This window comes from Littorina saxatilis, linkage group LG6 (genome assembly GCF_037325665.1).
Source record: "Littorina saxatilis isolate snail1 linkage group LG6, US_GU_Lsax_2.0, whole genome shotgun sequence".
NCBI classification, from domain to species: Eukaryota; Metazoa; Mollusca; class Gastropoda; order Littorinimorpha; family Littorinidae; genus Littorina; species Littorina saxatilis.
In genome coordinates this window covers 18,402,957-18,416,477 of record NC_090250.1, presented here as the reverse complement: position 1 = coordinate 18,416,477, position 13,521 = coordinate 18,402,957, and the positions used below count along the sequence as shown (strand labels likewise).

Below are 13,521 nucleotides of genomic sequence, written 5' to 3'. Positions count from 1 at the left end.
ACTCACCCGAGTCGTCCGTCCGGAAAACTTTAACGTTGGATATTTCTTGGACACTATTCAGTCTATCAGTACCAAATTTGGCAAGATGGTGTATGATGACAAGGCCCCAAAAAACATACATAGCATCTTGACCTTGCTTCAAGGTCAAGGTCGCAGGGGCCATAAATGTTGTCTAAAAAACAGCTATTTTTCACATTTTTCCCATTTTCTCTGAAGTTTTTGAGATTGAATACCTCACCTATATATGATATATAGGGCAAAGTAAGCCCCATCTTTTGATACCAGTTTGGTTTACCTTGCTTCAAGGTCAAGGTCACAGGAGCTCTTCAAAGTTGGATTGTATACATATTTTGAAGTGACCTTGACCCTGAACTATGGAAGATAACTGTTTCAAACTTAAAAATTATGTGGGGCACATGTTATGCTTTCATCATGAGACACATTTGGTCACATATGATCAAGGTCAAGGTCACTTTGACCCTTATGAAATGTGACCAAAATAAGGTAGTGAACCACTAAAAGTGACCATATCTCATGGTAGAAAGAGCCAATAAGCACCATTGTACTCCCTATGTCTTGAATTAACAGCTTTGTGTTGCATGACCTTGGATGACCTTGACCTTGGGTCAAGGTCACATGTATTTTGGTAGGAAAAATGTGTGAAGCAGTTCTTAGTGTATGTCATTGCTAGGTTTAGTTATTTGACCTTGACCCTGAAGGTCAAGGTCATGTAAAGGTCAAGGTCAAGCATGTGAGTCGTATGGGCTTTGCCCTTCTTGTTTTTATATTTAGTCAAGTTTTGACTAAATATTTTAACATCGAGGGGGAATCGAAACGAGGGTCGTGGTGTATGTGCGTGCGTGTGTGCGTGTGTGTGTGCGTGTGTGTGTGTGTGTGTGTGTGTGTGTAGAGCGATTCAGACTAAACTACTGGACCGATCTTTATGAAATTTGACATGAGAGTTCCTGGGTATGAAATCCCCGAACATTTTTTTCATTTTTTGGATAAATGTCTTTGATGACGTCATATCCGGCTTTTCGTGAAAGTTGAGGCGGCACTGTCACGCCCTCATTTTTCAACCAAATTGGTTCAAATTTTGGTCAAGTAATCTTCGACAAAGCCCGGGGTTCGGTATTGCATTTCAGCTTGGTGGCTTAAAAATTAATTAATGACTTTGGTCATTAAAAATCTGAAAATTGTAAAAAAAAATAAAAATATATAAAACGATCCAAATGTACGTTTATCTTATTCTCCATCATTTGCTGATTCCAAAAACATATAAATATGTTATATTCGGATTAAAAACAAGCTCTGAAAATTAAATATATAAAAATTATTATCAAAATTTTTTTTTCGAAATCAATTTAAATACACTTTCATCTTATTCCTTGTCGGTTCCTGATTCCAAAAATATATAGATATGATATGTTTGGATTAAAAACACGCTCAGAAAGTTAAAACAAAGAGAGGTACAGAAAAGCGTGCTATCCTTCTCAGCGCAACGAATACCCCGCTCTTCTTGTCAATTCCACGGGCACTGCCTTTGCCACGGGCGGTGGAGTGACGATGCTACGAGTATACGGTCTTGCTGCGTTGCGTTGCGTTCAGTTTCATTCTGTGAGTTCGACAGCTACTTGACTAAATATTGTATTTTCGCCTTACGCGACTTGTTTTATCTTCCTGCATGCGTGTATTTATGCTTCCATTCCCTGATACTTTCGCTGTGGAACCTATATCGCTTAGTACAGTGGAAACCCCCCTTTTAAGACCCCTCAGTTTCAGACTTCCTCCATTTTAAGATCTTGCTTTTTCAGATTTTCTGTTCATAAGCTCTGTAAATTTACCTCCATTTTCAGACTCCCTCCTTTTTAAGACCTGGTTTTCTCAGATTTTTGAAGGTCTCAATAGGAGGGTTCCACTGTATCCACATGATAATGTGCTAGCAATGTGGCCTGAATGAAGCAGAAGTGAGAATGAAAGCAGGCATGGGAATTGTCCGCCGAACGACGGATTTCCGCCGAATTTTTGTTTTGTTCCGCCGAAAAAGCAAAAGTGTCCGCCGAAAAAATAAAGGGGGGAGGCACACAAAAAAAGCACCGGTTACTTTTGCCTTTGCGCAAAAGCCCGCGAAAACTTTCCGTACTTTGTTTACGTACTGCTACCGCCCGCCTCAGTTACTTTTTTTTTTGTTCCGCCAAAAAAGCAAAAGTGTCCGCCGAAAAAATAAAGGCACACAAAAAAAGCACCGGTTACTTTTGCCTTTGCGCAAAAGCCCGCGAAAACTTTTCGTACTTTGTTCACGTACTGCTACCGCCCGCCTCAGTTACTTTTATGTTTGAAAGTAAACCAGATTGCACAGATTGTGTTACAAGTTACATTTTCCTGTTTGTCTCAACAGATCAATTTTTTAACAAATTTAAACCACATGTAATATATATATTTTTTTCTTCAAAAAAGCAAAAATTGGAACTAAAAACTCTGATTCTAAAAACAGAATTTAATGGCAAATTTGGAGCTCAGATGACACCAGATTGCACCATCTGGGTTCTTTGGAGAAAATTTTTTCCGGGGGGCCCACCCGGACCCCCCTAATAAGACCAGCCTAGCGTTTTTTTCTAGACAGTTTGCATCATAAAAGTGTGTGTACCGGTTTGAAAGAATACTGGCGCCATCACTGCATACATGTCTGTTCCTCACCTTGTGTGTTCCAGAATGTCCCTCCGGGCAAATTTTTTAACCTTTTGAAAAGAGATCCAGATTTGTAACAAGATTTGATGTACGAAATGTGCAAGTTATGACGTTTTAGAACCTTCTTTTTACATTGAATCTAATAGTCCTGATTGTAATAAATAGTTTTAAGCATGGAGTTTACCATGTGAACTGAAAAAGGAAACAAACTTGCATCGGTCTCGGATAGCATTGACAGGAATGCTGAAGAGATGATAAACAAAATTGATATTGATAACCAATCATTGTCACCTTGTGTACTCTCTGAATGATGCCAACATTCTTTTTTGATCTGACGCATCTTTCTGATCACTGTCCTTTTGACCGTCTGATAGTTTTGAGATGTGAGTAGGAGGTCTTCTGACTGACCATGTGATCAACATTACATTTTTGATCTGACGCAGTGTACTGATCACTGGCCTTTCGACCGTCTGATAGATTTGAGATGGGAGTAGGAGATCTTCTAACACTGACAGACCATTAATTTTAATGCAATTTGTAGCCTGGACATTTTGACATTTTAATCAAGATCTAATTGTCTATGTTCCACACCTTAGTTTTACACCTGGCCACCCAAGGGAGGAAGCACGCTCTGTGGCTTTCTCCTCGTTCATTCCAGGTAACATCAACGTCTCTGGCAGTCGTCTGTCCCTACGCTATTGAAGTGGGCGTGTGCTGCCAGAGCGACAGTCCGATTTATTGATTTATCACACAGGGGTGTGCCGGCCCTGGCTCAGTGATTAGCCTGCCGGCTTTGTTGGTCAGTGGTCATTTTGGAAAGCTCCCTTAGTTTTGAGAGACTGCGGCGAGAGATGATGATTGCGTGGGTTTATCAGACCTGGGAACCCATACGATTTCGCTGTATTTTGTACGCATTATTATCTAGAATACAGTAGTACCTGCCATATCCGGTCACCCATTAGTCATTGCAAAGGTGACCGCAAATATCAGGTGGCCGTCCATTACAGGCCCCCTCCTCTTCCAAAAAAAACCCCAAAACACGATCAAGTTTTCATGAAGAAAAGAAAGCGATCATCCATGAGCCGCCGATTCATTGTCTCTGTTAGTTTTGCTTTCGTTATACATCTTAATTATTTGCGTGTTTAACTCGATCGTCCTGGCTAAGCTATTGTTTCGTATGTTTCTATGTGTGTTGTTTGGATTATTATATATGTATTTGAGTGTCAGATAAACAAGTGTTTCAAACTCACATCAGCTGTGATCGATCCGGAAGTGACTGCCGTAAATGTACATGTATGCGCATGTCTGTAGTTACAGTTTGCGCATGCGTAAGTATTCATGTCGTCTGCTCGTGCTGTGCCGTCTGTGCACACACCACACACACACACACACACACACACACCACAGGCGCTCGCCCGCGAAAGTGACAAGTGGCCGTTAAGTGGCCGCTCCTGTCGAGTAAGAGGGGCACCTTAGGGCAAAAATCAGTGACCGTTGACCGCGTCAGACAGGTTAACGGCCATTAAGAGTCAATTATAGAAGGAAAACTCATTAGTCATGGGAAAGCTGGCCGCTCCGGGCAGGTTCACGCCCACGAAAGGGCCGGAAATGAAAGGGACTACTGTACGAGCAGCACGGTCAGTGGAAAAAATACGAGAACAGTTCCTAGACTACTTTTCTTCACAACCTCATCCCGAAGCCGATGCAGTGTTTTGACACATGATTACAGTTTTTGTCAGTAAACATTGAAAGAAACATTTGTTTTAAATGTATTGGTAAACTTAATTAATGGTGCGACGGACGCGTGTGAAACATGTATGAATCATGGATGTTCAAATGTTGTGTGGAGTACGCTCATTTTTCTGAAAATACACCAAGTTTGGTTGAGAATAATCCAAATGCAAAACAGGGGTTCCCAGGTCTGGTTTGTGTTTTCCAAGACCTGAGACTTTAGCTGTAACTGTAAGCTTGGGATCTTTATCGTGCCCATATGCAAACGGGGGTGTTCCGACACCAAAGAGATTCTGCACAAAGTTGACCCTGGAAAATAAATCCCTCGCTGAACCTGGGACGTGAACCCCCGCCGACAGCAACGAACTGGCGTTTAGTGCGGATTCTAAGCGGACAGAATCGAACCAAGCTTATGTGTGTAGACTTTGTGTCCCCTAGGTGTCGGAGAAGGGTAGCTTCCTTTCTGTACTCTGCAAATGAAGTTTTTGATCTTTTTTGGGTGTTTTTATCAGGGTTTAGGTTTTGTTTTAGGACCAGTCGGGGAACCTGCAACTTATATTATTAAAATTATAATGTTATTACGCCTTATTCCATATGTTTCAGGAGGAACTAGATGTTGGTACATATTCGCCTCCTCCTGCTGATGTGGTATGCGCTTATCACTGTAACACTAACAGTAATACTTTTGTATGCAGGCAAGAGAGGGATTGTGGGAGGGAGAGGTTGGATGGAGGGGGGGGGGGGGGTGGGAAGGGGGTGCCTCTTGTTATATATCTTGACAGACAAAGCAAACTTTGGGCAAGTTCCACATATATATATATACTCAAAAGTTTTAATTGTTTTAGAATGTACTGTTGATGTGCATTGTATTATGTAGTAGGTGTTGTTTTTCTTTTTTTCTGAAAGTTTCAACTGTTATGTCATCTATCTAGCGTAATGTTCAGACTGTTCTGGTGATTCACACAATAATTATAAGCATTACAAATACAATGCAGAAACTGTAGGATTTAAGTTGTGTGTGGACATTTTGATTAATCAACAAATGAGGGTTTATATGATCAAAGGAGATCTGAATTTGCAGTAGTGCGAGACTTAGACATTTGTGTGTGTGTGTGAGGGGGGGCGGGGGGAGGGGGGGCAGGGGGGGGGGGGGGGCGGCTTTTGAGAATAAACATGTACATGTATATTCCTTCATCTCAATTATGTTTGAATTTCGTCACCATAAAATGATTTCAAATGACAAATTAAAGACGTGTTTCTAGATTAGTTTGCTTTTTCCATGGCCTGGCAGCTAAACCAGTAATAAATGATTCTAAATGTACATAAAATATTTATTTTGCTTCACAGACTGAGCCTGACTATGACATTGAAAAGAAGCAGAAGACGAAGTGTCGCAACATGGCCATACACAGGGATAAGTAAGTCGCACGCTGTGTCTGTGCTCAGTTATTTGTCTGTGTGAGTGTGTGTGTGTGTGTGTTTGTCTGTCTGTCTGTCTGTCTGTGTTTTTCTGTATCTGTGAATGTGTGTGTGTGTGTGAGAGAAACCGGGGGGAAGTGTATGTGTTAATGTGGTGTTTGTGTGTGTGTGTGTGCTTGAGTTTGTTTGTGAGTGAGAAAGAGAGAGACACTACCCCATGGAAGACCTTCCCAAACTTCAGCATCAACAATTCTCAAAAACATGCATGCAAATGCAGGTATACATGTTTGCGTGTGTGGCGTTAAATATGTACACACACATGTCCACGCACACACATGCCAAGCTTTTTCAGGTGTATACGAGGGCCATCATGCTTAGCATTCAAATGTTTCCCTTCTTGTCTGCTCGCAGTGAACAGAAGTGGCGAGCAAATGAAGGTGTACATGTGTGTGTGTGTGACATTAAATGAAAAACATTATGTATGTGAATACACACGCATGCAGCAGCACACACACAATTGCCAAGCCTTTTCAGGTGTAAAGACGATCATGCTTAGCATTCAAATGTTTCCTTTGTCTTCGTGCAGTGAACAGAAGCGACGAGCGAACCTGGGCGTTGGCTACAGGGAGCTGACCAAAGTGCTGAACGTGTCAAACAACCTGCCCAAGTTCCTGTCCCAGCAGACAACACTGGCCAAGGTCATTAGCCCTAGCGCTCTTTCCTTTGCTCTTCTTTCCTCTTCTCTGCCTTTCTTGTTTGCCTTTTCTAAAGGCACAGTGCTTGCTTCCCTGTGTGAACGGTTCTACTTGCCTTCTCGGATCTTAATTGCCACTGCCAGGCTTTTATATATCTATATATATATACGACTTGTGTCTGTGTGTGTGTCTGTGTGTTCGCGATGCACGCCCAAGGTTCTCGATGGATCTGTTTCAAATTTGGTGGGCATATTCAGGTACACCCCGGACATAACCTGGTCGATGAGATATTTCAACACGTGCTCTCAGCGCGCAGCGCTGAACCGATTTTGGTTTTTCTCTGGATCCATTCCCAGTAACTCTTCCTTATCTTCTCCAGTGTTTTCAGCGTTTATCTTCCTTCCTTCGTGTGGCGTCAATCCATATTCCCGTTACTATTTTTAGAAGGTCACTGTCGACAACGCTCAATCCATATTCCCGTTATACTATTTTTACTCTTCTCCAGTGTTTTGCGCGTTTATCTCCCTTCCTTCGTGCGGTGCCGGCGTACACCTGGCAAAGCCGGGTCCCCGGCGCAGCCAGGTATTCGGCTCGACTTCTTCACGGCGAAGCCGTATTGGCGAAGCGGGTATTCATCTAGTTTATATATATATATATGGAACTAGATGAATACCCGCTTCGCCGGGTAGCCGGCTTCGCCGGGAAGAAGTAGAGCCGAAGCCGGGTACCTGGCTTTGCTGGGTGAGTGGCGCACCGTACGCCGGCTTTGCCGGGTACCCGGCTTAGCCGGGTGAGTGGCGCACCATACGCGATTGACGCCACACGAAGGAAGGGAGATAAACGCGCAAAACACTGGAGAAGATAAGGAAGAGTAATACCCGGCATCTCCGGGATAAAAGCGTTGTGGACAGTAACCTTCTAAAAATAGTAACGGGAATATGGATTGAGCGTTGTGGACAGTGACCTTCTAAAAATAGTAACGGGAATATGGATTGACGCCACACAAAGGAAGGGAGATAAACGCAAAACACTGGAGAAGATAAGGAAGAGTTACTGAGAATGGATCTGGGAAGATGAACAGAAAAACCAAAATCGGTTCAGCGCTGCGCGCTGAGAGCACGTGTTGAAAATTCTCATCGACCAGGTTGTGTCCGGGGTCTACCTGAATATGCCCACCAAATTTGAAGCAGATTCATCGAGAACTTTGGCCGTGCATCGCGAACACACACACACACACACACACACAGACAGACACAAGTTGTATATATATAGGCAAGTCGTATATATATATATAGATAAAGCCATCTCTCTGTCTGGGCACAGACAACAAAATTACTAGCATGGCTGCATTCTTTGCAGAGTTGGATTTATGTTGTTGTTGTTGTAATTGATTTATTTTTTGAAAGCCATCAGTGTTAATCTGGGAAATTAATACAGTGGAACCCATATTTTAATACATCAAAAAATCTGAGAAAATCAGGTCTTAAAGTGGGGGTACATTTCACAGAGGTTTATGAACAGAAAGTCCAAGAAAACAGGGTCTTAAACGGGAGCGAGTCTTAATTTGGGGTGGAGGGTCTTAAAAGGGAGGTTCCACTGTACTTCCAAAATAAATCCCCGGCTGCAAAGAGAGGCACGGTTGGCCTAGTGGTAAGGCGTCCACACCGTGATCGGGAGGTCGTGGGTTCGAACCCCGGCCGGGTCATACCTAAGACTTTAAAATTGGCAATCTAGTGACTGCTCCGCCTGGCGTCTGGCATTATGGGGTTAGTGCTAGGACTGGTTGGTCCGGTGTCAGAATAATGTGACTGGGTGAGACATGAAGCCTGTGCTGCAACTTCTGTCTTGTGTGTGGCGCACGTTATATGTCAAAGCAGCACCGCCCTGATTTGGCGCTTCGTGGTCGGCTGGGCGCTAAACAAACAAACAAACAAACAAACAAACAAACAAACCAACAAAAGAGAGCCCCCGGGCTGTGGAATTTTTGTGTGTGACCAAGCGGAGGGATTGTCTTCTGATCTCGTGTAAACACCTGAGCAGATCTGAGAGAGTGAGCAGGACTTGTTTTCTTGGGAGTTTAGAACTGTGCTTTTAGGGATGTCGACAAATTTAGAAGCATTTTTCTTATGCAGGCTTGGCTCATTCTGTTCAGTTGGCTGTCAGAATCCCCCCTCCCCCCACATACCTCCGTGCTTTTGTGTTCAGTTTTACATAGTGTTGTATCTGTGTGCATTCTTTTTCATTTGATCGATTGTTGTTTTGGTTGCATTTCTTTTGTTTTGAGTATTGTTAGCTTCTGTGGATGCAAATAGAAAACTTGCTGAGTTTTTTGCTATGTCAGAGCTCTTTCGGGTCTTGAAAGGGGGTTCCAGTATGATATTTTAAAGCCAATGTTGTGCATTTAAGATGTGAGAAAAGTGCCGAATGATCATTTTTATGTTATTTATTTAAGGAATTATTTTACAAAACGAATATGATATAAAACAGATCATATATATTATTTGCATGCTAGTCCATTTGTGTAGCCATAGTTGGCGGGGAATGTAGGGAGAGGTGCATGGATGATCACACACAGCTTGCATGGGTTTTTACACAGCTTTGCCTTGGCACAAACACCACAAGTTGACCCCCTCTGATTTCATAATGTATCATATGAAATGTGAAACAGTACATAGAATTGTTCGGCTGACCATGCAACATTGTGTGTCTGTCTGTGTGTGTGTGTGCGTATCCTAAAATCGTCAGGGAAATTAAGCTTGCAAGATGAGGCTTTAATTCATCACCGGACTAAATCGTTGGGACCATTTACTAGCAAACTTTTTGCCGATTTAGTCTCAGCGACTTCCAACCAATTTAAGTTGGTTGAAAGTTGGTTGTGAGTTGGCTGTAGGGACAGAAATTACAGACTGCATGATAGGATAGACTTCTCAGGAGGGGCTAGTGTTTGTCCCTTGTTTTTCACCCAAGTTCCCAATACAGTGGAACCCCCCTTTTAAGACCCCCTCCTTTTTGACTCACATGCGAAGCAAAAGTGAGTCTATGTACTCACCCGAGTCGTCCGTCCGTCCGTCCGTCCGGCCGGCCGTCCGGAAAACTTTAACGTTGGATATTTCTTGGATACTATTCAGTCTATCAGTACCAAATTTGGCAAGATGGTGTATGATGACAAGGCCCCAAAAAACATACATAGCATCTTGACCTTGCTTCAAGGTCAAGGTCGCAGGGGCCATAAATGTTGTCTAAAAAACAGCTATTTTTCACATTTTCCCCATTTTCTCTGAAGTTTTTGAGATTGAATACCTCACCTATATATGATATATAGGGCAAAGTAAGCCCCATCTTTTGATACCAGTTTGGTTTACCTTGCTTCAAGGTCAAGGTCACAGGAGCTCTTCAAAGTTGGATTGTATACATATTTTGAAGTGACCTTGACCCTGAACTATGGAAGATAACTTAAAAATTATGTGGGGCACATGTTATGCTTTCATCATGAGACACATTTGGTCACATATGATCAAGGTCAAGGTCACTTTGACCCTTATGAAATGTGACCAAAATAAGGTAGTGAACCACTAAAAGTGACCATATCTCATGGTAGAAAGGGCCAATAAGCACCATTGTACTTCCTATGTCTTGAATTAACAGCTTTGTGTTGCATGACCTTGGATGACCTTGACCTTGGGTCAAGGTCACATGTATTTTGGTAGGAAAAATGTGTAAAGCAGTTCTTAGTGTATGATGTCATTGCTAGGTTTAGTTATTTGAGGTCAAGCATGTGAGTCGTATGGGCTTTGCCCTTCTTGTTAAGACTTTCTCTTCATAACCTCTGTAAAATTACCCCCATTTTCGGGGCGGGGATGTAGCTCCGTCGGTAGCGCGCTGGATTTGTATCCAGTTGGCCGCTGTCAGCGTGAGTTGGTCCCCACGTTCGGCGAGAGATTTATTTCTCAGAGTCAACTTTGTGTGCAGACTCTCCTCGGTGTCCGAACACCCCCGTGTGTACACGCAAGCACAAGACCAAGTGCGCACGGAAAAGATCCTGTAATTCATGTCAGAGTTTGGTGGGTTATAGGTCATACACGTAAAAGCCGTGGGCGTTTCAGCCCATGAACGAACAAACAAACAAACCCCCATTTTCAGACTCCCTCCTTTTTAAGACCTGATTTTCTCAGATGTTTAAAGGTCTGAAAAGGGGATTCCACTGTAGTTATTATATTCAGGTAAATTGCAATAGTGTACATTGACTAAACTTGTACAGGTAATGATATTTGTAGCGTACCTTGCTCGTATAGGGGATGTGGTATTGTTGTATTGCTCACAGTGTTCTGTTAGTTTTAGCGTGTGGATGTTGGTGACAGTTTTTAGAGGGACTAAAATTATTTACGATGAGATCTGTCGGTATCCATGTTAGGCTCACCCAATCTGTTTTGTTGCTGTTTCCATAGCCTTTAAAAACTTTGCATGAAGTAAGTATCTGTGGGATTTGTTCTGGCTTTTTCTTGCTTTTTTGCCATTTTTGAAGCTTCCTTAAACTAGTTCTTTTAACTATTTATTCATTAATGTTTAAACTTTTGCTCAGATGCTTTGACATAATTTGCTTTGTATTTTGCAATTGACAGTTACTTTCTTTTTTTATCACTTCGTGGAGTATTTTCCTTTGTGTGTTGTATCGTTTTCCTTTATTGGCAAGCCTTTTTCCAGGTGCGGTTGAATTTAATTTGGTAATACATGCAGCTGATTATTTAAAAAACGGGGAAATGAAATGCAGAAGTGTTTAAATTTATTCAGCTGTGGCTAAATTAGCCTGATTTCCCTGTTCAACACACAGACATGGAATACAGAAGTGTTTGAATTTTTTTAGTTTGGTAATGCATGCAACTGTGGCTAAATTAGCCTGATTTCCCTGTTCAACACAGGGACATGAAATGCAGAAGTGATTGAATTGATTTAGAGTTTGGTAATGCATGCAGTTGTTGCCAAATGAGCCTGATTTCCATGTTCAACACAGGGACATGAAATGCAGAAGTGATTGAATTGATTTAGAGTTTGGTAATGCATGCAGCGATGGCTAACGGCCTGATTTCCATGTTCAACACAGGGACATGAAATGCAGAAGTGATTGAATTGATTTAGAGTTTGGTAATGCATGCAGTTGTTGCCAAATTAGCCTGATTTCCATGTTCAACACAGGGACATGAAACGCAGAAGTGATTGAATTTATTTAGAGTTTAGTAATGCATGCAGCGATGGCTAACGGCCTGATTTCCATGTTCAACACAGGGACATGAAATGCAGCAGTGATTGAATTGATTTAGAGTTTGGTAATGCATGCAGTTGTTGCCAAATTAGCCTGATTTCCATGTTTAACACAGGGACATGAAATGCAGAAGTGATTGAATTTATTCAGAGTTTGGTAATGCATGCAGTTGTTGCCAAATTAGCCTGATTTCCATGTTCAACACAGGGACATGAAACGCAGAAGTGATTGAATTTATTCAGAGTTTGGTCATGCATGCAGCGATGGCTAATTGCCTGATTTCGCTGTTAAACACAAGGACATGGAATCATACAGACATGTTTAAATTTATTTAGTTTGGTAATGCATGCATCTGTGTCTAAATTAATTAGCCTGATTTCCATGTTAAAACACACAGACATTGAATATAGACGTGTTTTAATTTATTTAGTTTGCTAATGCATGCAGCTGGGGTTAACGTATGAGCCCGATTTCCCTGTTCAACCCAGGAACATAGAATACAGACCTGTTTGAATTTATGCATTCAGCTTTAGCTAAATTAGCCTGATTTCTATGTTCAACCCAGGAACATAGAATACAGACCTTTTTGAATTTATGCATTCAGCTTTTAGCTAAATTAGCCTGATTTCTATGTTCAATGCAGGGACATGAAATATAGAAGTTTTTGAATGTATTCAGAGTTTGGTAATCCATGCAGCATGTGGCTAAATTAGCCCGATTTCTATGTTCAACACAAGGATTTGTCATGGATAGATAACATGTGCAGTAAGACTACAGTGATAATGATGGGCGCAACAGTATTGGCGTTAACCTGCAATTACCGGTATTGTACCGGTTGAAACAAGAAAATACCGTAACTAAATTGGCTGCCGGTATGACCTACCGGTTGATTTTTAGACCTACCGGGGTTTTTTTGCCGGTAAAACAAAAAAAACCAGTACTCTAAGTTGGACTCTTACTGGTTCCAATGACCAGCCGACCGTTTCTTTCTGGACAGTTTGCATTATGAAAGTTTGAGTACCGGTTTGAAAAAATACTAGCGCCGTCATTGTGATGGCGCAATGAGCTGAAATGTTCACACGGGAAAGACTGTGCCTTTATCAAGATTGTAGATGCTTGTATCATAAAGCTGTAGCTGTATGCTTATGTTTGTAGCTTGGTTTCATTCTCCATTACTCCTGCTGCCAACAGCCGTGCTGTTTTACCCATCACTTGTTTGTGAAATTCCATTTTCTTTTCTTTTCCTATTTAGAAAGACAAGTAGAAATTAGTCTGGACCGGCGAGTAGTACACATTTTCATTAGTAGCTATAGATAATTCTGAAAAAATCTGAATTGATATAAACAACTTAAAAAAAGGTTTTCCAGTGTAATTGATGTAGCCACTGTGTGTGTAGAGCAGAGGGAAATTCTGACAGTATTTTCACTTGCCAATGGAAGTAAAGCTGATGGGGTCTAGGTCGTCCAAAAGAGTGGGATTCCCTGTAGGTGGAGTTCCTGTAGGTGGATTCCCTGTATACAGGGAATACCACAGGGTGTAGTTCCTGTAGCGTTACGCTGATATCGCTGAAAGTCACGTGATGCTTTGGGACATCGGTAGAATTTGATGTTTTTGTATCTTTTTTTGACTCACATGCGTAGCAAAAGTGAGTCTATGTACTCACCCGAGTCGTCCGTCCGTCCGTCCGTCCGGAAAACTTTAACGTTGGATATTTCTTGGACACTATTCAGT

At 41.8% G+C, this 13,521-nt stretch overlaps 1 protein-coding gene across 2 annotated transcripts in view; it reads left to right on the top strand.

Moving 5' to 3' along the window:
- Nucleotides 1–13,521, top strand: part of LOC138968662 (serine/arginine repetitive matrix protein 2-like) — a 38,814-nt gene that overhangs the window by 17,986 nt on the left and 7,307 nt on the right. Inside the window, exons 9-12 of one of the 2 annotated variants that reach the window (XM_070341255.1) lie at nt 5,023–5,067; nt 5,767–5,837; nt 6,425–6,536; nt 10,979–10,999. In XM_070341255.1, the coding sequence (XP_070197356.1) occupies nt 5,023–5,067; nt 5,767–5,837; nt 6,425–6,536; nt 10,979–10,999 (249 nt within the window). The remainder of the gene's footprint in view (nt 1–5,022; nt 5,068–5,766; nt 5,838–6,424; nt 6,537–10,978; nt 11,000–13,521) is intronic. The other variant, XM_070341256.1, reaches the window with a different exon arrangement.